We start from the raw sequence: 27,783 nt of genomic DNA on the forward strand, positions 1-27,783 counted from the left end.
CAGCACGCAGAAGCTGCAGGGGAGAGCGCCTTGGCGGTTCAGCCCTGCCACTCAGCTGTGCCCGCTATGTCCTGCCTCTGATAACCAGCTGTCAGCTGAGCCCCGAGCACTTGGTGCACCCAGGTTTGTTTGCCAAGCAGACGGTTGGAGCTTCCTGGGCCCGCGTGCCCTTAAGGGGAGGAGGGGCCCGCAGCAGGCCAGGTGCTATCTCTGGCTGAGAAGGGACAGACTCCCAGGGTGTCCACCTATGCAGGCCCACCGCCCCCCCCAGCACCCCCACCTCAGAGCACTCCCCTCGTCTTAGGCCCGGAAAAAGTCCGGGGGCGGGGGAGTGGTGACTGGGCAAGGGGCAGCTGGGGGCGGAGGGGCGCACAGCGCGCAGAGGAGCAACAGGATCCCGGGTGCTCCCTCACTCAGGCCCAGCGCCCCACACCCCCGCGCAAGCCCGGAGGCGGCCCCGGAGGGGGGTCACTGTACCGGGGCGGGGGCGGGAGCGGGAGCGGCCCCCACCAGGCAGAGGTGCACCGACCGCGCGCGCTCGGGGCAGTGCCCGGGCCTCCTGACCCCGCCCCCGGGGTGGGCAGCTCATTTGCATGGTCCCGCCCCAGCGCAGCCATTGGCGGCGGCGGCGGGAGGCCGGCCCTGAGTGGCTGCCGGGCCGTGGGGCGGCGGAGCCGGGGCGGGGCGGCTGGGAGCCTGGCGCCTGGGATGCCGCCGCCGCCGCCGCCGCGGGACAGGTTCGGGTCCGGGTCGGGTTCCGCGGGCGCGGGGAGCAGGGCGGCCCGGGGCGCGGCGGCTGCAGAGGGAGCGCACTGAGCGTCCGCCCGCCATGTCCAGGAAGAAGACCCCCAAGAACAAGGGGGCCAGCGCACCCGCTGCCTCCGCGCTGCCCGCTGTCAACGGGCCCCGGCCGGCGCGCCCTGGGACTGCGCGCCCCGGCCCCGAGGCGCCGCGCAACGGGCCCCCGCAGCCCGGCCGGCCCTCGCTTGGCGGCGGCGGCGACTTCTACGACGTCGCCTTCAAGGTGAGCCGGGCACCCCCTCTGCCTCCCTCCCCCGCGCCCATGCCAGCGCAGCAGGTGGCGTCCGGGGCCGAAGCTAAGCTGGGAGGGGGTTCGGGGAGGGGGTGCCGGGCCCTGCGGATCCTCGGCGCGGGGCCGACCCGAGCGGCACTTCGCAGCTGGCCCGGCTGGCATGGTGCATCGCGCGCGCGCGCACACACACACACACAGCTGTCAGACCCGGGTTTAGGATACTCAACAGCTGGCAAGGCCTGCCCCCTACTCCCCCAGCTGGCAGGGCCCGACAAGGGGTTCCACAGAAGTCAGACCCTGGCAGGTGCCCTCTCCCAACTCCCTAGTGCCCCGGCCCGCGCCTGCGCCCATCTCATCATTGCCATATGCTGCCTTCCCTCACACCCCAGGTCTGCGGGTCTCCTCTTTTTTAAGGCGGGAGACTAAGAAGAGGTTTGCCAGTAGGGTGGGGAGCACTGAGGCCTCCTCCAGGCCAAGGCAGAATCTTGTAAATTGGTGGGGTTGGCAGGACCATCTTTGGGCTTTGGAGCCTTTGGCAGCAGGCTGGGGGATGGGGAGGAGGAGGGGGAGGCCTGACTGTCCCTCCCTGTCCACAGACCTGGCCTGGGCCCCTCCCAATGCCAAGATCTGACCCTCATGTGGCAAATTCCTCCAGAGTCTTGCTGGGATTGGAAGAAGCCCCCTGGCACAGAGGCCTCCAAAGGCCTCTCAGCAGGTCTTCAGCCGCCAACTCCCAGTCTCTGCTCCCCACCAAGCCACAAACGCTCCCCTTCCAGATCAAGCATGGTGTCCAGGGCCTAGGGGTGGGGTTAGGTAGGACCCTGGATGGAGGAAGCTGCCCCCACTCCCTACTGATTGAGAAAGGCCACTGTTCAGGAGAGAGGGGACAGAACCTTCCAGAGGTAGAAGCCAGCCGGCACCATACCTGCTGTGTCTGCCCCAGGCCCTACTGAGCCTGTGGGCCTGGGATGCCTCCCTCCACTCCTTCCCCTCACCCACAGCCCCTCTCTGACCAGACCAGCTCAGGGAAGACCACACACACCTCTGGGTGGGACAGCAGCACCCCAGTCCCCTCTGACCCTCCTGCTCACCCCAGGTCATGCTGGTGGGGGACTCGGGCGTGGGGAAGACCTGCCTGCTCGTGCGCTTCAAGGATGGGGCTTTCCTGGCGGGGACCTTCATCTCCACCGTGGGCATCGACTTCCGGGTGAGAGTGGAGGCTGACGTCCCGAGCACTGACTGGGCCCAGCCATGCTCTGGGGCCCCAACACCAGTTCACTGAGTTCTCACAGCACCCCTGGCAGCTGGTTCTCCATTATCCCCGTGGCACCGACAGGCTCACAAGGTGGAGCTCCTGGCTGGACCACCTGGTTCCCAGGGTCAGGGTGGTTGAGGTGGGACCCCTTAACCACCAAGCCGCCTGCCTCCCGACACCCGAAGGGTCCTGGAGACAGGTGGTGGCCACATCAAACCAAAGCAGAGATGGTACCCCTGTGCCTGGGGCTGGCATGATCCTGGAGGGCTGTATCCTCTGCCTTGGGGGAGGTGGGCGCTGGTGCCCCCATGGTGGTGGCCATCAGAGGGAACTCAAGGCCCATGTCCCCTTGGGAGGCCAGCATTGCTGCCCTACTGTACAGAGGGCGCCCTGAGGTGCCCACCCGGGACTTATGAGACAGATGGCTGTGGCGCTGGAGCATACACCCTGTCCCAGAGCTGCGGAGAGGTCCCTGCCCTTGAGTGAGGAGGCTCATCAGAAATGCTTCTACCTGGCTGCTCTCCCCTGCCAGAGCCCCCTCACCCCCGCCCTAGCCGGGGCGCTTTGTCCTGGGGTTCTTCTGGGGGGGTGCCCCTAGACTCTTGGCTCCCTGAGCCCCTCCAGCACCCAAGCAGCCAGTAGGGTCAGCAGGGAATGATGGAGGGTGCAGCCTTAGGCCTGCGGGGCTCCAGCATCAAAGTTCCCCACCTCTGTCCACCAGTCTAAATTCTGCATGCCAAGGTGCTGGCATGTTCCTGGCAAATCCTGAATTTGCATTTTTTTACCCTTTAATTAGACCCAGTTGGCAGGAGGCTGGGAGAGGGGCCCATTCTGGGGACAGGAAAGAGGGGCTCCCTCTAGCCTGGGGATCCATTCTCTACCCTGTTTGGGGGGTCAGGTCCCCTCAAGTCCTCTGGGATGAAGTAGGGTTGAGGTGCCAGAGGGGGCGGTTTAGGCCTGGGGCAGGAGATCCTTTGCCTGTTCTGGCCCCACCTCCCTCCTCCTCATCTCCCTCTCAGCTCTGGGGCAGGCAGGGAGGGAAGTGAGGCCCTGTTCAGGGTGCCAGGGAAGGCAGGGTGTCCTCCCAGCCTTCCCCCCAGCCCAGCAGATGGCTGTGCTTGGTTCCCTGGAGACCCAGAAGCACCCTGACAGCAGGAGCTTGGGGAAGAGGGAAGCGATGACGTTCCAGCTGTCCACCCCCGCCCCGGCAGATGGGAACTGGGGTTGGGCCACTCCCTGCCTCTAGTCCTGAACTGGGAGGCCCAGCTAGGGAGCATGGCTGGCCAGCAAACACATAATGAGCACTCACTGTGTACCAGGCAGAGTTCTGGACCCTGTGGTCAGGAAGCTGCCGTCCCAGCAGGGAGAGGCTTCTAAATTAGAACAAATGCTTTTAACCCTCATGCTGGGCCAGACATGCTTCTCAGTGCTTTGCACATAGTAACCCATAAAGTCATTGCAGCAGCCATGGGATGGGCACCCTGGTTATCCCTATTTGTGGATGGGGAAACTGAGGCAGAGAGTGTTAGTAATGGGCCTGAGGGGTCACACTGTGGGTGACTTCAAGTAAGTCGTGCGAGTGGCTCTAAGCAAAAGAAGCAGCATGTGCAGAGCTGTGAGAGGTGCTGGCGGCCCATGAGAGGGGGTTGGGGGCAGGGCATTGCGGCCTAGGGGCAGGGGTCTGCACATTGTGGAGAGCACAGGGGAGAGGCATATAGGGTGAGGCTGAATTGCCAAGTAGGCACAGGGCAGCCGGCCAGCCGGGGGCCTGGGCCAGGGTGGGGTAAAGGGGCCAGAGCAACAGGACTCAGTGAGCAACTGGGGTGGGTGGCAGCAAGGGGCCCTCGAGGGCAATGAAGCTGGCGGGGCCATGTGCCAGGCCTCCAGGGTGGGCACAGGTAGAACCACCCAGCCCAGAATTGGACACAGCTGGCCATGGAGGGCAGCAACCTGCAAGACCAGCAGGACGGCCAACTAAGCCAGAGAGGGGCCTGGGTGCCCTCTGTGTGCAAGTCACCAGGAGGGCTCACCAGGGGAGGTGTAGCAAGCACAGGGGGGAGCTGGGTGGACCCCAGGACTTAGGTTCAAGAGGACGCATTACCTGCAGGTAGAGGGAGGTGAGGTGTCAGATGAGGAGGACCAGGAGATGGGCACTAGGGCAGAGTCCAGCCAGCAGAGGGGCAGACAGGATAAGAATGAATTCAGGGGCATGCCAGCGGTCCCTCAGTCTCGGACTTAGTCCTGGCCTGGCACTGCCTGCTTACTCCACCCTACCCTTGGGAGCCTCCCCACTAGAGGGTGGCACTGGTCTAGCTCCTGCCTGGGGTGGGGCATCTGGTGCTGGGCCCTCACTGGAGCTGGCTGGTTGTGTTTCAGAACAAAGTTCTGGACGTGGATGGCATGAAGGTGAAGTTGCAGGTGAGAGGTGACAGGAAGTGGGTTAGTTGAGGGCAGGGGACACCTGGGAGGAACTGGGTAGCCCTGACTGCTGGACTGTGCCTATCACTGCAGATTTGGGACACGGCTGGCCAGGAGCGGTTCCGCAGCGTCACCCAGGCTTACTACCGTGACGCTCATGGTGAGCTCCTGGGCACGGGATCCCAGCTCCAGGGAGTCAGGGCTGTGCTGTGGGTGCCCTGCTCTGTTGGCTTCTGCTGGAAGAGGGTGCCCCAGATGTGAGCAGGGCACAAGTGTGGAGGGTTTGATGCACGAGGGTGTGGGTGTGGGTGATGGGGAGGGTGTGATGCACGAGGGTGTGGGTGACAGGGACCTGGAGGTGTCCTCACTGGCCCTCTGCCCCCAGCACTGCTGCTGCTCTATGATGTCACCAACAAGGCCTCCTTTGACAACATTCAGGTCAGTGGCTTCCTTCTTGGTGGGGGGGACAGGCCAGGATGGGGCCTGACCCCACCCCCAACCTCCCTTAGGCACAGATGGCATCAGGGTCCCAGAGGGTTCTGAGGACCCTACTGACAGCAGGGAGGGGAAAGACAGCCCCTCTGGGCTCCTGGTGGCCCAAGTGTGGTGGCTCAGGTTGAGAATGAGCTGAAGGGGACCTGGGTGACCTTCTAGCTCCATCAGCCCAACACCTTGGATAAGGTACCTGTCCGGGGCACCTCAGCATGGCACATGGGCAGCACTATGTCTGCCCCTCCTATTAGCCAGTGCCCCATAGGCACTCTGTGGGGTTTGGCTTGGAGGAGCAGGGCTGCAGACTGCCAGCCTCCAGGCTGGTCTTGCTCTCCCCCTACAGGCCTGGCTGACGGAGATTCAGGAGCATGCCCAGCACAATGTGGTGCTCATGCTGCTGGGGAACAAGGTGGGCACCCAGCCTGTCCTCTCCACCCTGGCTCCACACGCAGGGGAGTGAGGGTGGCAGGAGTGGTGAGCCCCAGGCCAGCTCTCACCAAGACCCTTGTGCCAGGTGGACTCTGCCCAGGAGCATGTGGTGAAGAGAGAGGATGGAGAGAAGCTGGCCAAGGTGAGTCGGGGTAGGGTGGGTGGCAAGGGGGTGCCCCTGGGGCTGCAGGGTCTGGGGTGTCCCCACCAGGCTGCCACCTGGCTGGCAGCAGCTGTTTGCAGGAGTACGGGCTGCCCTTCATGGAGACCAGCGCCAAGACGGGCCTCAACGTGGACTTGGCCTTCCTTGCCATAGCAAAGTAAGTCCTAGCAGTCACCAGGAAGACCCCCAGACCCAGGGTCTGAATCGTTGTTGGGAGCACAGGCCACCCTGTTCCATGGTCACCCCTGCTCTATAGGGAGTTGAAGCAGCGCACCATGAAGGCCTCCAGTGAGCCCCACTTCCGGCTGCACGAGTATGTCAAGAGGGAGGGCCGTGGGGCCTTCTGCTGCAGACCCTGAACCGGGCTGGGCATGGCCACTGGGCTTCCTGCTGGGAGGCCCAGGCTCAGCCCAGCCCCTGCAAGTCTGGATAGAGGGTCTGCAGGCCCCTCCAACTTCGTCACCCAGTGGTCAATTCCAAGGTGTCAGTTTCCAGGACTTCCATGGTGAGCCTTGCCCTTCCCTTGTCCGAGCAGCAATCTAGAGCCTTGGTCCCAACAAATGGGCTTCAGGGAGCTAGTGGGTCCGCAGCACCCCCTTCACCAGCTGCTGCCTGAGGGCCTTGCCCCCAAGCTCTTCACAGAAAAGCAACTGTGGTCTGTACAGGAGGGAGGACCCCTCAATGAGCAGGCGGTGCTGGGTGCCTGGTTGGCTGCTAGCCACAGCGCTCTGCTGCCCCCTCCTGGGCTCAGCCAGCTTTGAGGTTGGGTGCTGGTGCGGGCACATGTACAGTGCCGAAAGCCATGACTCCCACCCATGCCTGGGGCAGAGAGCTTCACAACTCATCACAGCATGCGTCTGTGCCCCAAGAACCAGAGCGGCCTGCTCCCAGCCCACCTTCAAGGAGGCAGTGGTTCAAACATCAACAGGATTCTCCTCTTCTGCTACCTTGGAGGATGCCAAGACTGTGGTTTTGTAATACAGGGAATAGCATGTGGAAAACCACAGGGATGTCAGGGACCTAGGCCTGCCAGCTGTTGCCTGCTGCCCAAGGTACCATCTTTGTGGGCCATGGCCTGCCCACAGCTGAGGCCAGTGCTCGGCGAGGTCGAGCCAGAAGGCTGGTAGTGCGCTCCACTTTGTACTAAAATCTTCCAGTAGCTCTTTTGGTTGAGAGCCCTTGTTTTCATTCCTAGTAAATAAAGTGTTTTCTGGAGTGCCTGTCTCATCGTTGAAAGAAATCACCCTTTAACCCCCTCGGCAAGGCCCAGGTCCTGACTTCAACACGAAGAGAGTGGCACTCTGTCATAACCAGGGTGGCAGAGAAGGTACAGCCGGGCTGCTTGCAACCCCAGCACTGTCTAGGGAGTAGAACCTAAGCGGTTAATGCCAACTTCCCTCCACAAGACCCAATGACAAAGAAAATGGCACTCAGTGGCCTGTTAGTGAGGAATTAAGAGTTCATGACCCAGCCCAGGACAAAGGCACAAAAAAAATATCATTTTTAGCCTTAGAGGCAAAAATGGAGAAGGCGGTCCAGATAGGTGGGAAGTCACTGGTAAGAACTTCCATGCCTCTACCCCTTCCTAAGACTGCCCAGGAATGAGCCAGTCCTCCCCCGGAGTCCTCTAGGGTGCAAACGGCCCGCGAAAATAAAGACACTTGTGCTCCCATCCACTCACCACCTTGGCTTTATTGCTAAGCACTTCAGACACAAACATGGATTCCCACCTTACCACCAGGCCCCTGGACTGATGCTGATTTACGTTCAAGGTCTCCAGCCGGGTCACCGATGGCCCTGAAAGTCAAACAGCGCCGAAGTGTAGACAGAAGCCACCCCCTTCAGAACAAGCAAGATCTGCTTTCACTCCCGCCTCCTCCCGCCAAAAGGGTGCACCCTGAAGCCTCAGTCTTGCAAAATAATCAGACTGCGCGTGCAGTTTTCATACGAGGCGTCAGAAATTAAAGCAATTCATCACAGGCTAGGAGCTGCATCGGGGAAACCAGGCCCGGCCTAGCCTTACCTGTAGGGAGATGTAGGTCTGGACGTTCGGAGTTCCCAGGCGAAACTCGGGGTTGGGGGGGGGAAAGAAAAGTGTACAGCGCTGAGGACCAAGATGGAGCTCAGGCCGAAGCTGGACCCCGAGGCTAGGCCGGCCTGCCGCGTTGGGCGACGCCCTCAGTTCTACTCGGCGCCCAGCTCCTCCCCGGACCACGGCATGCAGACCCCAACAACAAGAACACCCCGACTCCTACTAGATCCGAAAGAACGCCAGCGCCGCCGGCTCAAGCTTTTATAGAAACTGCGCCGTCCCTGTGATTGGGCAACCCTGGCGGAAGTACCTGCCCCCCTCACCGCTGATACGCTCCGCTTTCTACGCCTGTTATTTCCACCAATCGCGCCGTGGTATTTCTTTTGGGGGCGGTCTCTTACGCCATACCCAAGCTCCTCCCTTTTGCAGAGGCCATTGAACGTAACCGTGAGCGACGGACACACATAGCCAATCAGACTCCGATCTGCAACATAGAGTGATTCTGTAGCCGCCAATCCTGCCCCGCGACCTCGGAGCCACCGGAAGTCGTAGTTTCTGAAGAGCCGCGCGTGCGGCGCCCCTGGGAACCCCGAGAGCCGGGGAACTACAAGTCCCGGCGGGCCCAGCGCTTGAGCGCTTCCGGCTCGCGCGTTCTGTCCCTTTCCCGGCCGGCGGCCGAGGGGGCACGATGAAGCGGGTGGGTGGCGCTGCCGCTCCCGGGCGGCCGCGGGCGGGTGAGTGTCCGAGCGGCGCGCCGGGCTCTGGGCTCGCGCCTTGGAGCCTCGCGGCGGGACGAGGGGCAGGCGCGTCGGGGATCCGGGAGGGATCAGGCCGGGGGGCGGGGCTGAGACGGGCCGGGGTCTCCGCGTCCATCCGTCTGTCTGTCTGTCAGCTGGTCCGTCGCTCGCTCCGTTCGTTCCTCCATTCTCTCCTTTATTCATTCCTTCTTCCTGCGCTTTGAGCGCCGCCGGGGTGCCCGGCACTGTCGTAGGCGCCGGGAGTCTGTGGGGAGCGTGATCCCAGTTCTCGTAGGCTCTTTCGTGCAGGTTTCTTAACCTCGCCACTGTTGACACTTTGCGCCCATCATCCACCGCTGTGCCTTTTAGGATGTTGAACAGCATCCCTGGTCTCCACCCACTAGGTTCCAGTAACCTCCCCCACCCCCATTGTGACAACCAAAAATGTCTCCAGACATGGCCAAACGTCTCGTGGGGGACAAAATCCTCCCCCCTTGAGAACGGGTGGTCTAGAAAGGGGAAGGGACTGAATACACAGACGAAATTATGAGGAACTGTGATAGGTGCTATGAAAGAAAGAAACAGGGCGCTGAGAAAGAGAGTAGTGGGGGTTCCTGAATTGACGGGGAGGGGATTTACAGCAAGCAGCCTGTCCTGGGAAGTTGCTGGAAGAGCATGCCAGGCAGAGGGAGCAAGATGAGCAAAGGCCTGGAGTGAGATAGGGCTTGGTGTACATCAGTGAATACTGGCAAAGTGGTGAGAGGTAAAGTCGGTGAGGCCAGACCAGGGCGCAGGGCGGGGATGGTAGTGTTCTTACAAAGGAAGCTGTTGGAGAACTCAAGTACAGGAGAGCCAGCATCACAACTACCTCTAGTAAAGAGCCCCTGGTTGAGGGCCGGGCCGGTGCGGTTAAGTGCACTCGCTCCGCTGCGGCGGCCCGGGATTCGCCAGTTCGGATCCCTGGCGCACACCGAAACACCGCTTGTCAAGCCATGCTGTGGTGTCCCATATAAAGTGGAGGAAGATGGGCACGGATGTTAGCCCAAGGCCAGTCTTCCTCAGCAAAAAGAGGAGGATTGGCAGATGTTAGCTCAGGGCTGATCTTCCTCACAAAAAAAAAACCTGGTTGTGTGTGGAGGATGGACTGCCGGCTTCAGTGGGGAAGCAGCAGAGAGTGAGGAGGCTGGCCTGTGAGCAGAGGAGAGTGGGTGGGGCCCTCATTTCCTAGTCCTCCCTGGGTCATTTCCTAGTCCTCCCTGGGTCTGGCTGTCCAGGCCTGGTTGTCTTGAGCCGGGCGAGGGCAGTCAGCTGGGGCTGAGCCTGGGGTCCCACTGGATCCCATCCTGCTCTGGGGGGAGAGGTTCCACACTACTTTGCTGCCTCCCTTGCATAGAGCTCTGTGCTGCCCAGCCTGTCTGCCCACCCTTCTCCCCATCCCTCAGACCCCTCTCCTGGAGACTGCCCACCCTCTGGCCTTCACCAAGCGTGTGGCCTCCCCCTTATTTATTCCTTCTCTTTGGGCCTCTCTCTTCCCATAGGCCTGTGTGGCAGGCACTGCCTCTCTGTTATGGATCCCCACTTTCACTGCTCTGGGCATTAAAGTTTCTCCATAGAAACTCCAGTCCCTTTGTCTCCAGGAAGCCAGAATCTCCCTCTGAGAGAGAGCAGAGATATGGGCAGCCCGCTGATATGGGCTGAGGGAGGTGGCCGGCTGAGAAGGAGGGGCCAAACTTGAGGGGTTCCTGTAGACTAACTCCCACTGGGGCTGTGTGCACCATCTTTCTGGAAATGAATGGAAAAGATCAGTGTCTTCAGTATTGACTTAGGTGGGACAGGAACCCACAGAAAAGTGCCTTTGCAGGTTGAATGGAGAAGAGTGGGCAGACAGGCTGGGCAGCACAGAGCTCTATGCAAGGGAGGCAGCAAAGTAGTGTGGAACCCCTCCCCCCAGAGCAGGTTGAATGGAGCTCCTGACCCTCTGTCTACCTCCCCCACCAGGCTCCTAGCTTCTCCAGGGTCAGACTCACGTTCACCCATCTCCACATCCCCTCTCTCCAGCACAGGGCCTGGCACACAATAGGTATGAACCTTGGCCAGTTGGCTGGACAAAAGAATGAACAGTTTGGGAAATGGAAGAGGATGCAGTTGAAGGGCCTGAGGTGGTCAGGAGGCCCCAGGCATCCTGGACGCTGTGATTTGGCTGCTCCCTGGCATGGCTTGGGGTGGGGCCGGCTTCAGTGCACGATGGGGCGCCTTGGTTTGCTGGTGGCAACAGAGGAAGCAGAAGGAACAGGGCTTTGGTCAGCATGACCTCTCGCTGGCTGTTTGTCCCTGGGAAGGCCTCTCAGCCTCCATTTTCAGCTCTCAAAGAGGAGCTGCTGTTGGTGGAGCCTTCACTGTTGACTCATGTGTCATCTCTCACGGTTCCTTCCAGACGTGGGGACATCCACTTTATTTTGTGGGTGAGAAGTCTGAGGCCCAGGCGGGCAAGCAGCTTGCCCCAAGTCACACAGCTGTTAAGTGGCAGAGGTGGGATTTGAACCCAGGTCTGTCTGAGTCCGGCACTTGTGGCCCTGACCGCTATGCCATTCTATCTCTGTAATGGACACCTGGAAGGGTCAGTGTGAACTTGTGTGTGAAGTGCCAGCACACACCCAGCCTGGGGAGGTGTCAGCAGGATGTGACTTGCTCTGAAGCTGGGTCCCCACTGGCCTTGCCTCAATGGTAAGTGGGTACCTAGGACTTCACCAAGCCCTCTGGCTGGCTCATGCAGGAGGCACCCTTGGAGAGGGGCCCACTAACCCCTCAACTTTTGACAGATGCCCCCAGGGTTCCCCGTGCACCAGCCTTGGGGCAGAAGAGATGTGGTTGCTCCCTGGAGGAGCATGGAGTCAGGTGGGGCAGATGAAGGAGGGGCTGTGCTAAAGTCACTGTGCCACCCTGGCACTGGACCACCCCTGGCAGCAGGGGGCAGGCTATCTGGAAGCCTTGGGGGGAGGGGGTTGAACCAATCCCAGGAGCACCTAGGGAGGGTACTCAGGTGGAAGCAGCAGCCTGGCAGAAACCCGGGACTGAAGGGATATGCCAGGAGTGGTGGTGCCACAGCACAGGCTGGAAGGGCATAGGGTGGGTAGTAGGGTGGGCCGGGCAGATCTCTGCCTCTACGATCCTGGTGTACCTTCAGACCCATCTGGCCCAGGGCCTTTGCATGTGCTCCCCGACTTCTGCAGGGAAGCAAGAAGGAGGAAGCCAGGGAGACGGAAGCCACACAGGGAGCCATGCAAAAACTGCCAAGGGGGCCTGGAAGTGTCGACTGGGCCTGGGGCACTGCCGGGCACTGCCGGCCGCTAGGCTCTTGGGCGAAGGCCCAGGTCCTGTTTCCATGAGTTTAGACCCACTAATTTAAGACAGCTAGGGACATGCTTTTCAGCTCTGCCCCTGCAGCTGGGGCTGGGCTGCACACTGAGTTGGAGAGAGAGTGTGGGCAGGAAAAAGTGGCCCCTGCAACTGGGCACTGAGATAGGAGGATAAATGCCACTTCTTCCCAGAACATACTCCCTCCTCTGAATCTTACCAGCCCCTTCCTCCAAGAAGCCCTCTGGACGTCCCCCAGGCTGGGCCAGGTCTCCACCCCATACAAAGCCATCAGATAAGGTTGGGGAGATGAGATTGGCCCCAAGGGGCAGGTGGGGAAGCAAAGGCATTCCAGTTGCCAAGTGGGGATTAAAGCTGGGCCAGCCGAGCGGAAGAGACCCCCTCCCTGTAGCAGAGGGAGCTATGGGTGCTGGAGAGGCTGGCCCTGGACAGGAAAAGCCAGGAGGCTGGGTAGGGGGTGCAAGGGGGCAGAGCCCTGGGGAGGGCAGGCCACAGCAGGCGCCCAGTCAGGCAGCCTTGAGGCTTCTGTGGAGTCCGGGCTGTGGGTGCAGAGAGAAGGACGGTGAGCTGGGTGCTGGGAGGAAGGCAGGCCTCAGACCAGGGCCTGCTTAGGTGCTGAGGGCATCCCTGACGTCACAGCCCGCCTGTTTGGGATGGAAAAGATGTGCTAAGGGGACGCCAGGGAATAGCTGGGGGAAGTGTGTCTGGCTTTGCTATGGCAACAGGGCCTGTTTCTATAGCATTTGGCAGCCCAATCTGGGCTTGGGCCAGGGGCCTGGGGGCAGAGGCTGACCCAGGGGCTGGGCGGTCTGCAGGTGATGCCAGGGGCTGCGCCTGGAGCTCTGGCTACAGTCCAGCCACTCAGCCACCCACAGCTCCGAGGCAGGTGAGCTGAGGTGTCCAGACCCACCCATGTTCCTCCCTGGGGCAGTCAGCGCCAAACGTGTGGCCTGATGGGGTTTCCAGGGTGTGCCCGCCCCCTCACTGGCTCAGCATGGGCTTTTCAGGGGACCCCACCACGCCTGCTGCCTGGGGCTGCTGGAGGAGCTGCCTCGAGGTGGGGCTTGGCCCCAGCACAACCTGGGTCTGGCCACCCCACCTTGTCTCCAACTCCAGCATGGCCAACCTGGGCCACCCACTCCACTGGCTGCCAGCTACAGGGCCCAAGCAGGCGGGGGCCCCGGCCACGCCTGACACACATCCACTCTGGTGCTTCCCAAGGGAAAGGGGGACCCGTGTCCCACATTCCCAAGGGTGAGGCCCCAGCACATCCCTTTGGGCTCCCTCCAGGGGGTGGGCTGGGGAGAGGTTCCTGAGGTAGCTGGCCAGCCCTCCCACACAGGCTGCTCAGAGAAGGGGGTGGGTGGGGGGCTTTCCTGACTAGGGGCTAGGGTGGGGAAGTACAGGCTGGGACCTGACAGGGGAGCTCCGGTTCCTCAATGGGTAGTCAGTGCACCCCTGGGCCCCGTGGATGTGGGTAGACAAAGACCCCTGGGTTTTGACCCCAGGCTCAGGCGAGGCAGGTGAGGGGCTGCAGGGGGCTGCTCCTGCGCTAACCCTGAGCACCCTCGGGTCCCCCTCTCCCACACAGGCACACAGCCCCATTTTTATCAGTACCCGGGGTCTTTTCTCTGTAGGGGACAGAGTCCCTGGGTCCCTCCTCTGGGCTCTGTGGAGGCTGAGGGGAAAGCCTTTTCTTACCCTCCGCCAGCCCAGGGCTCCCTAGCCCACAGCCCATGGCTTTTCCCAGACTGAGATTCTTGCTCTAGTTGACAAATTCCTGCCTGCCTGAGAGCCTCAGGCTGCCTGGGGGGCGAGGAAGAGGCCTACCCCACTGGCGGGCAAGGGCACACCCCAGGACAGCTGGGCCCAGCCTCCCTGTTGTCCCAGCCAGGGAGGTACTGAGCTGCGCTGTTGTGTTTCCGGGGTTTTGGCCTGCAGGGCCAGAGGCCACCGGGGAAGACTGTTATTGCAAAATGCAGCCCCTGGGGGACCGGGCTGAGGGAGGGCTGAGGGCGTCTTGCTCAATTCCAAGATGCTTAGGATGTGGTTGCTGTGTTCCGGGCGGGGCACACAGATCGGGGGCGCTGGCCTGCAGCCCCGGGTCCAGCCCACCCCGGATGCCCAGCTGGGGCTGCATGCCGCCGAACCTGTGTGAACCGGGAAAGGGTTCCCTCCCTCCTTCCCTTGCTCAGCTTGGCTCATGCGCCAGTCTTATATGGCTCTCACGGGTCGTGTGGTTCGTCGCTGTGGGCCTGGCTGTGATTGGCCATCCGGGACTTTCCAGGCGATTTGCATGTTGCCTGGGGAGTCCTGCATGCCTTTCTGTTTACTTCACCTCAGAGTGAGGGACAGCCGGACGCCTGTTCTCCCAGACTGCAGCAGCAGGCACTGGGGCACACCAGGCTGGCAGGCCGGCTGCGGTCCTGGAGGGGTGTGCCTGCTGGGGTCCCAGGCGCTGCTTGCTGGAGCCAGCAGCTGGCCTCTTGGCCCTGGGAGCTTGCAGTGGAGGAAGCAGATGGACTGTGAAATCGAGGTCAGTGTCGGCCAGCCGCCTCCCTGTGACCCACCCCCACCCTCCTCCCTGTGCCCCCAGCGCCGAGGCAGGAACCAGCCTTGAGTTTCCTGAAAGGGTGGAGCTTTTCATGCTGCCTATTGAGTCCTGGAGCTCCTTCATTCGGGCCTCACCCAGCTGGGGTGTCCTTACCCAGGCAGGGGGTCCCCCAAGACTTCCTGCTTAGCACAGAGGCCAGCAGCGGCGCTGGAGGTGGGACTTCCAGACACACCACACTCACCCCTCTGTCTGACAGCCTGGCGCTGCCTGCTCTCAGGAGCCCATCTCTCCCTCGGAGGACAGACCACTGGAGAGCCTGCTCTGGGGCACATGGCCAAGCCCCTCACGTCACAGCGGAGGGAACAGTGGGCAGGAGGGGGAGGCTTGGCCACACTCTCGGAAGCCCCTGTCCAGCCAGACCCACAGGGCGCTCAGAGCATGGGTGGGGTGCCTTGTGGGGTGCCAACTGCAGGGACTGAGAGCCGCCCCGGTGAGGCCTGAGTCTTGAAGGCTGGAAGGGTGGCATTGCAGGTGGCATTTGAAGATGCAGGGAGAGAGGGACAAGGAGACAGCAGGGGCTGTGGATGGCTCAGGAGCACAGTGCAGGGACACAACCTACAGGCCAGGTCGGGGGACCGCTAGGTGGACCCCAGGTCACACTGCGTGGCCGTGGTGTGGGAGGGGTGGACGTTGCCAGATGGGCCAGGTCAGGAGGGCTTGATAGAGAAGGTGCTGGAACCAGCTGTGCTGTGCAGTTGCCCTGTGTGCTGTACTCACGTCCAGTGGGGCAGAGCATCTCCCGCCTTCTCCTACAATGGGGGTAGCTCTGCAGCCCTTTCCATCTGGAGCCCTTCACAGTCCTGCAGGACCTCCAGGTGACAGGGTGGGCCCCTGCCTGCCATGCCATCCCCAGGAGCAAGACGAGCCTGGCCTGCCCCAAGGAGCTCCCGACGCAGGTTCAGATGGCCGGGCTGGGTGGTAGGCGACGAGCCCGTGGTGTGGCGTCCCAGGGATGCTGCTGGCTCTCCTGAGGCGGAGCTCCAGTGGGCCTGGTAGCAGCAGTCAGGGGTGTGCAGCCTTCCTCCCCATGGGGAGCCTGGCTTCAAGCTGGGGCCTCGTGGCTCTAAACACAGCCGACTCTGCTGTAGAGGGAGTCAGGGCTCCTGCCTACAGACCACTGTGGGTCCCGACAGCGGGAAGACCTCTTCAGGGGGGTGCCTGCTGATAGGGCCACGGAGGGTGGGTGCTGTCTCGGCAGTACAGCGGCTCTCCCTGGCCCGTCTGGAGTGTGAGCTGCCAGCCGTGTCTCCGTTCTCTCTGATCTCTTCCCTCACCTGGGCCTGGTCAGCGCTCCTGGGGCCCACCCCAGCCCCTCTCTTCTGGGGAAGCCCTGGGATGATCCCTGCCATGCCTTCTCCCTGCCATCCCAGCCCGTGAGACCTGAGTCACACAGTTGGGGGGTGAAGGCGCGTCCTTTGTTCCTGGGGTGGGTGACCTGCACAAGGTTGACAGTCGGAGCTCCTGTTCCACCCCCTGCCCAAAAAGGGGTTTTCTCTGTGTGATGCGACTCATGAGGAGTTGGACTCCAGCTACGTCCATCACTCGACAGGTTCTCTTGGGCGTGGCCAGCATCCCCACCTCCCTGCAGACTGGGGCCAGCCGGGGCCTGACTGCATCTGCCCTGGCAGGAAGCAGGCATGTGACTTGATTGCCCTGTGTTTTCCCAGGCTTGGCCCCAGGGACATTCGGCCTTGAAACCCCACTGAGCAGACAGAGCAGGGGTGGGGGTTCTCTGCTTCTGGGGCGGAGCTGGTGGGATTTTCCTAAGGGCCAGGCCTTGAAGGAAGGTCTTGCCAGCCACCTGCCTGCACGCGGGGCCTCCTCTCTCCTCAGGCCTGTCTCACCTGGCGCTGGAGCCAGGGAAGGGACTTTGCCCCGTGGCCCTGCCCTGGTTGGTGTTGGTGGTGGAGAGAGGCCTAGGTGCGCCCTGTGGTGGAGCCCGCGCAGCTGATGGGCCTGGCCGCTGTCTCTAAAGCCCGTCCTTTGTGCTCCACCCACAGGGGATGCCACCCGAGGACCCTAGGTGCTTCCCTAGGGCATGAAATCGGGCAAGAGTGCCCGTGGCAGCCGCTTCTCCGGGGGGCCCAGCCTCCCTGCCCCAGACGCCGCCACCGGGGTAAGGGACCCCGCGGGTAGGACTCTGCCCCCTGTGCACACCCTTGTACTCAGGGCCCCAGCAGAGCTTCCAGAGCAGTCCCCTCCACACCTGGAGGGTCGCGGGGAGGCCACGCTGTGTGTAGTCGTGTGTCCGTGGATACACACGGACACAGGCAAGTCAGTGTGAAAGTGTGGGTGTGTGTCCACGTCCTGTCCGGGGGTCGAGGCCACATCTCATCCGTTCTCTCTCCAGACCAGAATGGAAACGACCTTTGGGCCTGCCTTTTCGGCCGTCACCACCATCACGAAAGGTGAGCCTGTGAACCCAGGCCAGCCCAAACTGGGCTGAGTCTGGGCGCCTCACTCCCACCGCGGCCTGCTGGCACTTCCGGGGGCGGCGGGGGGGAACTGCTGGCCCAGAGTGGGCAGCTTGGCCCGAGGCCCTGTCTGGGTCCACCGTCCTGCTCCCTGCCACTACGCTTCTGCTGCTGTGTCCTTCTCCCCACCCTGGCGTCCCTCCTGGTGCCTTGTCTGTCACCTCTTCAGGGAGGGCTGCCTTGACTTCCTAAGCACCCCGTGCACACCTGTCCCTTGTCACAGTGACCTCAGCTCCCACCCTAAGCTCCTAGCAGCCTCCAAAAGGGATTGGGGACCATGCCAGGCACGGTTAGGTGATAAGAAGTACTCACGGGGTCCCTTCTCAAGTCTGGTCCCTCAGCCATGGCCCAGTGCTGTGTGTTCAAGGAGGTCGTGAGGGACTGGCACACAAGGGCACGGCCTCCGTCCTGAAGGCGTGAGGGCACGTGGCCCCTCCAGTCGGGGGGGGGGTTCCAGGGGTGGAGTTTGATCTTTTGCCTTTTTGGCACTCTGCCGACCGTAGGAGTACACCAGCCACTAATTAGTTTTTTAATTGCTTTTCTGTGGTTTCCTCTGGATGTAGTTGGCGGCGGGGTCATGGGCTGCCGTGCATGCCTGCTCACACCGGCTCCTGTTTGCTGCTGGGTGACCCCTGCCCGGGGCTCTGAAAGAGGCCTCTTTTCTTCTTAGATGTTCTTTCCTGAAGAAAAAGAAGATAAACATCCCCCCAATCTGACCACCTAAGTAATTGTTCCTTAATTCCTTGTCCACCTTTAGAAACCACATAGTGCCCTGTCATGGTGGTTGAAAGCTTCTGGGGCAGAGAATGACAGGGGCCTGTCGCCTTTGTCCCATCCAGCAACCCCCTCGGTGGCAGGGATGGGTCAGAGCTGGTGACCAGGCGTGAACAGTTGCCTTGCCGGTCCCTTTCATTACAAACAGAGGAACTGAGGCCCAGTTACAGGGCAGCCAGTCGAAGCCTGGATAATGAACCCAGGCCTGTGGGGCTGGTTTTTGTGACATCTGGTCCTGGCTGGGCCTTAGGCCAGTGGCAGCCACTCCAGGGCCTCTGGCTGCCGCCAGCGGGGTCTGTGAGGGAGGGTCTCTGGCTCCCATGTGGACTCCTGACCAGCGCCTTCCCTGGAGGAGGCCAAGAGGGCCTGTAGCGGGTTCCTGGTCTGGCCACACCAGGGGAGAAGATGGGAGACGAGACCACCAGGCTACTGTCCTGGGCCCACTATGTATCAGCTGAGGGGCCTCAGACCTCTCTATGCCTCAGTTTCCTCCTGTGTAGACTGAGGCTATCAAAGAACCCACCTGGCTAGGTTACCTTGAAGGTCAAACAAGATGGTCTCCCAGCTCCTGCCAAGTGACCTTAGGTGTGATCACTTGAGTGTTGGCCTTTCACCTTAGCTGGGCACAGAGCAGCCCCAAGTCAGGCTGAGTGCTGGGACCTGCCTGGGGGTGGCAGGGCTGGGGGCTGGGAGCTTCTGGGCCCAGCGCTGAGAATGTCAAGGGCAGGCTGAGCTCCAGGCACTGGTTAGGCCTGGGGAGGCAGCCCAAGCCTCCAGACCCGTCCTTCACCCTCCCCGCCTGCTCGGCCCTGGAGAGGGCTGGGAGCTGGGATGGCCTATGGGCAGGCTAGGGCTCTTGTTGGGGCATGGGGCTGGTTCATGCTCTTGCCCTTGCCTTGCTCAGGCCCCTGCTGGGGGGAGGGGGTTCCCAGCTGCGCTGAGCCCAGCCCTGGCTGAGTGGCTCTCAAATCCAGAAGGAGGCGGGGGAGAGGGTGGGGGCAGGGAGACTTCTTGGAGTGGAATAGCCTGATGTCCAGCCCAGCCTCCACCAAAGGAGCCCACCACCCACCACGGTGGGTCAGGCCCCCCCCCATGGCCACACTCATGGCATCCCGGCTCTTTTCTTGGCAGCCGATGGGACTAGCACTTACAAACAGCACCGCAGGACTCCTTCCTCCTCCAGCACCCTCGCCTACTCCCCGCGGGACGAAGAGGACAGCATGGTAGGTCTCTGCCATGCTCACCCTTCCCACCCCAGAGGACCCGGCATGAGCCACAGCCTCCCGCCATGCCCTCCCTCCCCATGGCCAGGTCCCAGGAAGAGCTGAAGGTGGGCGCCCAGCCTCAAGGAGCGCCCTGAGCTAAGGCCTGCAGGGTGCAGTGAGCTGGTGAGGCAGAAGGCTAGCATGTGCGGACGCCCTGAGGCCTGAGCACCTGTGGCTGGATTGTGTGGGAGAGGCGGCCAGTGAGAGTGCGGCGCCTGTAGGCCAGGACGCCCCTTGAGGAGGGTGGAAGCCACAGATGGTTCATTTGGGAGGGTAACAAGATCAGATCCCCTTTTTAAAGCTCCCTCTGCTGCTGAGTAGAGGATGAGTGGGTGGGTTGCTGGTTAGAGGCAGAAGGCCTGAGCAGGGGTCCTGATGAGGGAGAAGGGCCCCAGCAGGTGGGGAAAGGCGGGCGGGCCCAAGCTGGGGGGTCAGCAGAGGGCACCTGAGAGCCTGTGCTGACTGTGCGGGAGCTGGAAAGTGAGGAAGGGGTTCGGGGCAGAGTCGGTGCTGGCTGTTGGTGCCCAGGCCGCATGGCCAGGGTCATAGTGGCCATTCCCTGCCCGTCTGGCCACTGGTGCTCGTTGCCCGGCTTTGCAGGAGGAAGTGAGGACCAGCCCCAGCCGAGGGGTGGGGCAGGCAACCCCGGCCCCTCTGGCGCTGATCTCTCCTGTACCTTGCTTTCTGCCTTCCCTCCGAGGCCCGGCTGACTCTCCTTGCCGGTGTGGCAGCCCCCGACAGACTCTGGCTGGTTTTCCCACCTCCCAGCCTCCCAGCCCCAGAGGCTTCTCCTTATGTGGGGGCGGCCAGGCCTTGTTTCCTATTTAATAGGAAGAAAAAACTGTTTTTAATTATTTGAACAGACACATGTGCGGGGCACGGTGTTAGGCCCCCCTCTGCACGAGCATGAATGTTGTGCTGCACGCCCTCAGGCTCTGCCCGCCTCAGTCTCCATGACCTCTGACCCACCCCCCGTGGGGGTGTGGCTGGGAACAGGAGCAAGTCCCCTGTGCCAGATCCCTGTGTCTTGGTGGCTTTAAGGAGGTGGAAATGTGCTATGAGGGTCCTGAGGCCATGGCCCCTGGGCACCTTCTCTGTTGGCTGTTGGACCCCCACAGGCGCCCCTTCTGCCTGCCCCTGGGAGCTGGCCCTTCTCGCCCGCCACTACAGTTTAGGGCAGCTACCCCGTCCCAGGTCCAGGTCTGGTGGCATCAGCCCCTTGGCTCGGGAGGGTGGGAGCCCGGCGAGGGGCAGACGGGCAGGTGGGCAGGGAGAACGGTGCCAGGCAGGGCCCCGCACGATCCCGTCTGGGCCCGCTCTCAGCCTCTGGTTTCCATCACTGCCCGTGGGGATGATTTGAGTCACTTCCTCTGACTTTCCCATCTCGTTTCTCACGTGGCGTTTCCATGCAAACACGCCACTGGGGACACTGTGAAGGGAGGTGGGCACTGCCCTGGTGAGGGAGGCGCCTGGCTGTGGGATGCTGGCGACACAGGGATCTTTGCCGCCCCCACTTGGGGAAGCCGGGTCTTGGAACTGCCGGGCCTCAGCGCAGAGCTGGCACTGCCTGGCCTAGCCTCACTCTGTCCCCGGCGGGACCCATGCCTGGGCTGGCGGGGAAGGATCATTCTGACGGCCCCCACACCCCACAGAGGCTCAGGCGGAGGCAGCTAGACCCCAGAGCAGCTGGGACCAGGAGGGGCCCGTGGGCTGGATGTGGAAACAGGAGGTTTGCGGCTCATGAATGAGGCCTCTGGGTGGAAAGGGAAGAGTGTGGGGGGCAATGGCTCTTGCAGGATCTCTTCTGGTGGGTTCTAGACCCAGAAGGGAGAAAGGGACAGTGGCCCCTACCACGAGACTCCCCCAAATCCTTGTCTTTGGTGGCTCAGCAGAGGCAGGCATGTGTGGCCTTCTGTCCTGCTCTCAGGAGCTTGGCCAGGGTTCCATGGGGGTATCCCTGCCTTCCCTGGGAGCCTCACTGGCCTGGCCTAGTGTCCCCAGCCAGGGAGGCCAGGCGGGCAGCCGAGTCCAGCAGGCACCTGGAGCCCTGCAGGCTCTCCCGCCCAGCCTTCCACTCCTTTCCCTTCGGCAGTCTGGGGGCTGCAGCTGCCCCAGGATTGGCTGGTGGAGATGCCCCCTCCATGGCCCACATTCCCTCACGGGAAGCAGGAAGCAGACCGAGCATGTCCTCGTAGAATTGAATAGCAGGAAGTCTCTCCATTTACACAAAGAAAGTTGGCAGATGTGAGCCGGCGGCCCAACAACAGGGCCAGACCACCAGGCAGGCGGGGACCTGGGCGCTGCACTGGCTCCCCACGCACACGCCGCGGCCTCTGTGGGCTGAGGGAGTGCCCTCTAGGACAGGGTGGCCCCGGGGGACCACTTCTCTGCTGGCTGACGGGCTGCCTGTCTCTGCGCTGCAGCCCCCCATTAGCACTCCGCTCCGCTCCGACTCAGCCATCTCCGTCCGCTCCCTCCACTCTGAGTCTAGCATGTCCCTGCGCTCCACATTCTCACTGCCCGAAGAAGAGGAGGAGCCGGTAGGTGTGGTGGCCACGGGGTGGGCTGGGCACAGGTGACTCCAAGGGACCCTTGCTGTGCTGTGGCAGTGGGGGCCGCTTTCCCCTCAGGCACAGTGAGGGGGTGATCAGGCCTAGGCAGGGCCCCAGTCCCCGCTGGTCCATGTCTGGGACTCAAGAGTCCAGGCTGGGTCCCCCAGGCACATTCTTCCTACTCGCCACCCTAGGGAACCAAAGGTGGGGCCCATGTGGGGCCTTTTCTCATCTCCATCCCAGGTAGAGGGTAGGCTGGAGGGGTCCTCCCTGCTCGAGTCCCCTCAAGCTCAGGCCCAGCCCTGGGCCTCAGCAGGCTCCTCTTGCGACATGTGCCCCCTGAGGTGCCCACAACCCAAGAGGGCAGCACAGGCCTGCAGGGGGAGGGGCTGGGCACCCTGGATGCCCTCAACCTGTGTCAGCACCCCTGGGCCCCACCCTCACCCTGCCCTGCCCGGTTCCAGGAGCCACTGGTGTTTGCTGAGCAGCCCTCGGTGAAGCTCTGCTGTCAGCTCTGTTGCAGTGTGTTCAAGGACCCTGTGATCACCACATGCGGGGTGAGGCCGCCTGCTCCTCCCCGCCCACCCCTCCCCAACCTGTGCACCACCCAGAGGCCGGGTGGGCTGCCAGCCCCTTCCATGCGAAGCCTTGGCCTTGGTCACAGGCCTGGTCTGGCCGCCCAGCAGGTGTCCTCTGTAGCAGGCCTGGGGCAGGGGTGACTCTGCGGCCGTGCCCCAAGTCCTCCTGTTGTCTCCACAGCACACGTTCTGTCGAAGATGCGCCCTGAAGTCAGGTAGGGCCCTCCCAGAGCCAGGCCCTGCCACCTTGTTACCCAGCTTGAAGGGGGTCCCTGTGGGGAGGCCCCGGCCCAGGCCCGGCACTGAGCGTGCCCCTGGCTGCATGGTGGCTTCTTAGTCCTGCCCACAGCGTCTCTGCTGCCGCAGCTGCAGCCCCTGAGTGGGCGCTCGGGTCAGTCTCAAGACCTTGATAGGCGGAGCAGTGAGACCCACAGCTCGGGGCCTCTGGACCCAGCACCCACTCTCTCTGGCAGAGGCTACCCTCACTGTCACCGTTGCCCACCTCGAAGTCTCGGGCCTTAGTGGCTGGCCTGACATCCCTGCTGGGCCCAGGGCCGGCTCCTCTCCATGCTCTGTTCCCTCTTGGCCCTGCTCCAGACTCCCATCACTGCTTGCTCACCCATTGGTCATTTTTAGTGGCCTAGCTGCACACCCCTTCCTGTTCTGGGCACCTCAGAGGGGCAGGCAGACAGGTGGATCAGGCCCCTGTCAGAGGCTCAGCCCACCCAGCCGCACCAGGACTCGGTTTCCCACCGGCCACCCACCAGGGAAGTCTCCAGTGCAGCCTGGCGGCAGTGCCCAGGCAGAGCTGTCAGGGGAGGGGTGGCTGGGCGGGCCATGGGGTCAGCGTGCCCTCCCCTGCAGAGAAGTGTCCTGTGGACAACGCCAAGCTGACGGTGGTGGTGAACAACATCGCGGTGGCTGAACAGATTGGGGAGCTCTTCATCCACTGCAGGCACGGCTGTCGGGTGGCTGGGGGTGGGAAGCCCACCGTCTTCGAGGTGGACCCCCGAGGGTGCCCCTTCACCATCAAGCTCAGTGCCCGGAAGTAAGTGCCACCCTTGGCCCCCGGCTCCCCACCCCCCAGGGGTGTTGAGACCCGGTGCCTCTGGAGACTCAGCCCTGCGCCATGTCCTGCCTCCCACAGGGAACACGAGGGCAGCTGTGACTACAGGCCTGTGCGGTGCCCCAACAACCCCAGCTGCCCGCCCCTCCTCAAGATGAACCTGGAAGCCCACCTCAAGGAGTGCGAGCACATCAAGTGTCCCCACTCCAAGTACGGGTGAGTGGGCGGGGGTGGGCGTGAGGGGCTGCCCCGGGGCAGAGGCGGGCCAGCAGGAGGGCGGGCAGGTGGGCGGGCCTGGGCTGGCATTCACAGTCCCTCCTTCAGCAAACCTTTGTTGAGGTCCACCTGTGTGCTGGGCGATGGGGAGACAGCCAGGGTCCCCAGGGAGACGGACCTTAGCGGGAGCCACACCGTCGACTATGTAATTACAAACTGAGGTACAGGTGCTGTGAAGGAGAGACCTGAGCCCCATGGGAACACAGAGGGGACGGAGCTGTTGGGGAGCTGGGAGCAGTCAGGGCAGGTGTGAGCTGAGAACTGACGCATGCATGGGCATGAGCCGGGCGAAGACCAGGGCAAGGGCTTCCGGCAGCTGGCCCTGTGTGGGGGCACTTGAGCAAATGGCTGGAGATGAGAGCAGAGGGGAGGTGGGGGTGGGAGAAGAGGCAGGAGCGGGCTCTTCAGGGCAAAGCCGATGAGGGGCTGGGGAACCCTTGCAGAGCTTGGAGCAGGAGCAAGTGTTTGGATTTCCCTTGCGGAGTGGCCTGCTGGGTGCTGGGTGGGAACAGGATAGATGGGCGGGCAGGCAGGTGTGGAGAGGACGGTGGCCCATCTGGGTGCAGTGGGCACAGAAGTGGGATTTGAGAGAGATTCTTGGGTTGGGGAGGTGGAGTGAAGGGTCCCACTGGGTGGGCAGGTGAGCTGGTGGGCAGGGCGTCTCTCCTGTCCTTCCAGGTGCACATTCATTGGCAACCAGGACACGTATGAGACGCACCTGGAGACCTGCCGCTTTGAGGGCCTAAAGGAGTTCCTGCAGCAGACGGACGACCGCTTCCACGAGATGCACGTGGCATTGGCCCAGAAGGACCAAGAGATCGCCTTCCTGCGCTCCATGCTGGGCAAGCTCTCGGAGAAGATTGACCAGCTGGAGAAGAGCCTGGAGCTCAAGTTCGGTGAGGCACTGGCCCAGAGGGGGTGGGGGTGCAACCTCTCCTGGTCCCTGACACCCTCTCCCCTGCTGCTCAGATGTCCTGGACGAAAACCAGAGCAAGCTCAGTGAGGACCTCATGGAGTTCCGGAGGGACGCATCCATGTTGAACGTGCGCAGACAGGGGCCTGGGGCGGGGGCTGGATGCAGGGAGATTGGGTGGGGTAGGGGACACAGGACTGTCCCTCAGCTTAGGCCCCAGCAGGAGGTTTGCTCCCGCTCAGGGGGAGGTGTCTGTGCTGGGGAGGGCTGCTGGTGCCCTTGCTGAGCCCAGGCCTGGGGGCAGTGAGGGCCGTGGCGCCCCACCCACTTCACTCTGCTCTTGGCCTTGCAGGACGAGCTGTCTCACATCAACGCACGGCTGAACATGGGCATCCTAGGATGTGAGTATGGGCTGCTGCTCCTACTGCCGTCCCTGAGGCCCCCATGGGTCCCTCACTGGTTCTTCCCATCTGTCTGCAGCCTATGACCCGCAGCAGATCTTCAAGTGCAAAGGAACTTTCGTGGGCCACCAGGGCCCCGTCTGGTGTCTCTGTGTCTACTCCATGGGGGATCTGCTCTTCAGTGGCTCCTCTGACAAGACCATCAAAGTGGGTGGGGTCCTAGGGCTTTGGGGCCCTGCAGCCTGGTAGGACAAGGGTGGGCACTGCACACCAGCCTCTGCCAGCTCTGGGCCTGCCCATGGGTGGGGCTTTCTCTCCTTGGGTGGGGCTCCCCTACCCTGCCATGGCTTGCTTCCTCATTCCTGCCATGCTGCCCCCTGGCACCGGGCTGACCCTGGAGGCACCCGCCCTGACCCTGGTCTCGGTAGGTGTGGGACACGTGTACCACCTACAAGTGCCAGAAGACGCTGGAGGGCCATGATGGCATCGTGCTGGCACTCTGCATCCAGGGGTGAGTGCAGGCATGTGTGCGGCCACTGACCACAGGGCCTCCGCATGGCTGTGTCAGCCCCTTCTGTGAGACACTCTCAACCTGGATCAGGGCTGGGTCGCTGGGCAGTGGCATGTGGGCTCTCCACCTCTGAAGGTGTACATTCACAAAGCATAGCCCTAGCCCCGGCCTGGCCCTGGAGTGCCTCAGGCTGCCAGAGGACAGAGGTGGGACCATCAGAGAGTGGAGGCAGGAGCTCAGCTGGCCTGTAGCCAGAGCCCTGGGCTCAGCTCGAGGACAGAACCACAGAGCAGCTGGCTGGGCCACCCCCTTGCTCCTGGGGTGACCCCTTCTAGACCTTCCCTCCTATCTTGTGTCATGAGGCTTTGTGTCATGGGCGTGTGACAGAGAGAGATGCTTGCTCACGGGAAGCAGCAGCTTGACTGCCAGCAGCACTAACGGGGATAATTATCTCCCAGCTTGGCCATCAAACTCTTGCCAGGCGGGCACTGGGGGCTGGGCCGCCACTTCCAAGGTCCCCTTGCTGAGATGGGAAAACAGGCTGGGCTCAAGGAAGCAGCAGTGGCCCTGGCACTGGCCCAAGCTGCTGGTTCCTGGTGCCAGTGCTGCCTTGTCTGGCCAGGGCAGTGTCAGCAAGGACGCTGGCTTCTCTCACCCTAACACATCGGCTTTGCTTCCCCAGGTGCAAGCTGTACAGTGGCTCAGCAGACTGCACCATCATCGTGAGTGGGGCCCAGGGGCCAGCAGGCAGGCGGGGCCCAGCCTCACCAGTATCTGGGAGCCCCAGGTGTCCTGTGCCACTGGGGCCTGGGCTGGGGGCACAAAGCTGGGGCCTGAGGCCTCCCATCCTCCCTCCTGCCAGGTGTGGGACATCCAGAACCTGCAGAAGGTGAACACAATCCGGGCCCACGACAACCCAGTGTGCACGCTGGTCTCCTCACACAACATGCTCTTCAGCGGCTCCCTGAAGGCCATCAAGGTCAGGCAAGGCGGTATGCGTGCGTGTGGGCCGTCGGGGTGCCCGATGCCCACCTGCCCACACTTACCGCCATCCCCACAGGTCTGGGACATTGTGGGCACCGAGCTGAAGCTGAAGAAGGAGCTCACGGGCCTCAACCACTGGGTGCGGGCCCTGGTGGCCGCCCAGAGCTACCTGTACAGTGGCTCCTACCAGACAATCAAGGCAGGCCTCCCTGTGCCCCCGCCCTGCTGGGCCAGGGAGATCCTTACACCCTGGGTGGTGGGTGGGCTGCCCACACGTCCAAAGCCCCAGAGGCCCTGGGGGTGAGACATCTGGCCTGGGACCAAGTGGCCTGCGCTTGCCCATAGATTTGGGACATCCGGACCCTCGACTGCATCCACGTCCTGCAGACGTCTGGTGGTAGCGTCTACTCTATCGCCGTGACAAATCACCACATTGTCTGTGGCACCTACGAGAACCTCATCCACGTAAGGGCAGACACCTAGGGGCAGGGCCTGACTCTGGGCCCCTGTCCTCCCCGGTCTGTGTCTGACCTGCCTGTGCTGCCCCCTCAGGTATGGGACATTGAGTCCAAGGAGCAGGTGCGCACTCTGACAGGCCACGTGGGCACCGTGTATGCCCTGGCCGTCATCTCAACGCCAGACCAGACCAAAGTCTTCAGTGCATCCTACGACCGGTCCCTCAGGGTGCGTGCTGGCTTATCGATGGTGGGAGGCTCAGGGCAGGTGGCAGGGCCCGGGCAGACTGTGGCTGTGAGTGGGGACAGTCCTTCACATCCCATGTGCCACCAGGTCTGGAGTATGGACAACATGATCTGCACGCAGACTCTGTTGCGTCACCAGGGCAGTGTGACTGCACTGGCTGTGTCCCGGGGCCGGCTCTTCTCAGGGGCTGTGGACAGCACTGTGAAGGTCAGTGCCTTGGCTCAGGCCATCCAAAGGGGCTGCGAATGTGGAACAGGGTGGGGAGCGAGGAGCGAGTGGCCCTGGGCAGGTGGCAGTGAGGGCAGGTATGGAAGGCAGGTGGCATTGGGTCGGGACCGCCAAAGGGGCCCCTGAAACAGTCCTTCCTCTGCAGGTTTGGACTTGCTAATATGTGCAGGTGGGTCTTGGCTTCCTCTGGGCTGCCCTAGGCCTGTCCAAGCCAGGTGGGCCACACGGGTGGTCTCGGGCTCTCTGGCTGCGCTGTGCCCAGTGAGCCTCCCTCCGCTCGGCCCCATCACTATCGCTGCCAGGACCGCGCCCAGCCCCTCTGGGTGCCAGGTACGAAGCTCGCCCGGCCCACCCTCCATTCACACTCCAGATGGACTGCAGGCCTTTTTACTCACCTTTTCTACTGTTTTTAGACTGTATATAGATTTGATGACTTCCTGATTGAAATAAAACCTGCACAGACTGTGGCTGTGAATGGGGACAGTCCTCAGGGTAAGGGAGAGGCCGCCCG

The 27,783-nt window shown here is 62.5% G+C and overlaps 2 protein-coding genes, 1 long non-coding RNA gene and 1 other non-coding gene across 12 annotated transcripts; 2 read left to right on the top strand and 2 right to left on the bottom strand.

Moving 5' to 3' along the window:
• Positions 1-779: 779 nt before the first annotated feature.
• Positions 780-6,707, top strand: RAB26 (RAB26, member RAS oncogene family). 2 transcript variants are annotated; one of them, XM_004438170.3, is made up of 9 exons: positions 780-1,024; positions 2,130-2,240; positions 4,665-4,706; positions 4,800-4,866; positions 5,092-5,144; positions 5,542-5,607; positions 5,713-5,769; positions 5,871-5,947; positions 6,047-6,707. In XM_004438170.3, exons 1-9 carry the CDS (start codon positions 830-832, stop codon positions 6,147-6,149), a joined length of 771 nt encoding a protein of 256 aa, XP_004438227.2. In that variant the 5' UTR covers positions 780-829; the 3' UTR covers positions 6,150-6,707. The 2 variants fall into 2 exon arrangements, with proteins under 2 accessions (XP_004438227.2, XP_087305564.1); XM_087449438.1 differs by lacking the exon at positions 2,130-2,240.
• A 755-nt stretch (positions 6,708-7,462) lies between these two features.
• Positions 7,463-8,417, bottom strand: LOC106803079 (uncharacterized). Its single transcript, XR_001392226.2, has 2 exons — positions 7,814-8,417; positions 7,463-7,587 (listed from the first exon to the last, which is right to left on the bottom strand). It is a non-coding gene; the product is annotated as an uncharacterized LOC106803079 (long non-coding RNA).
• Positions 7,691-7,773, bottom strand: LOC147913517 (small nucleolar RNA SNORD60). The gene has a single exon (XR_015548648.1). It is a non-coding gene; the product is annotated as a small nucleolar RNA SNORD60 (small nucleolar RNA).
• A 42-nt stretch (positions 8,418-8,459) lies between the features above and the next one.
• Positions 8,460-27,739, top strand: TRAF7 (TNF receptor associated factor 7). 8 transcript variants are annotated; one of them, XM_087449436.1, is made up of 22 exons: positions 8,538-8,556; positions 16,098-16,183; positions 16,549-16,664; positions 16,899-16,956; positions 18,928-19,019; positions 21,485-21,601; positions 22,078-22,170; positions 22,373-22,406; positions 23,056-23,239; positions 23,339-23,473; positions 24,212-24,429; positions 24,503-24,576; positions 24,799-24,847; positions 24,927-25,054; positions 25,276-25,358; positions 26,041-26,080; positions 26,221-26,337; positions 26,419-26,541; positions 26,688-26,807; positions 26,895-27,026; positions 27,132-27,251; positions 27,418-27,739. In XM_087449436.1, exons 3-22 carry the CDS (start codon positions 16,587-16,589, stop codon positions 27,430-27,432), a joined length of 2,010 nt encoding a protein of 669 aa, XP_087305562.1. In that variant the 5' UTR covers positions 8,538-8,556; positions 16,098-16,183; positions 16,549-16,586; the 3' UTR covers positions 27,433-27,739. The 8 variants fall into 8 exon arrangements, with proteins under 8 accessions (XP_004438226.1, XP_014649045.1, XP_087305562.1 ...); XM_087449434.1 differs by lacking the exon at positions 8,538-8,556 and adding an exon at positions 13,382-14,470; XM_004438169.3 differs by lacking the exon at positions 16,098-16,183 and having other exon boundaries at positions 8,460-8,556.
• Positions 27,740-27,783: the final 44 nt, after the last annotated feature.

This window comes from Ceratotherium simum, chromosome 26 (assembly GCF_057802395.1).
Source record: "Ceratotherium simum simum isolate JZ-2026a chromosome 26, ASM5780239v1, whole genome shotgun sequence".
Classification (NCBI taxonomy): Eukaryota; Metazoa; Chordata; class Mammalia; order Perissodactyla; family Rhinocerotidae; genus Ceratotherium; species Ceratotherium simum.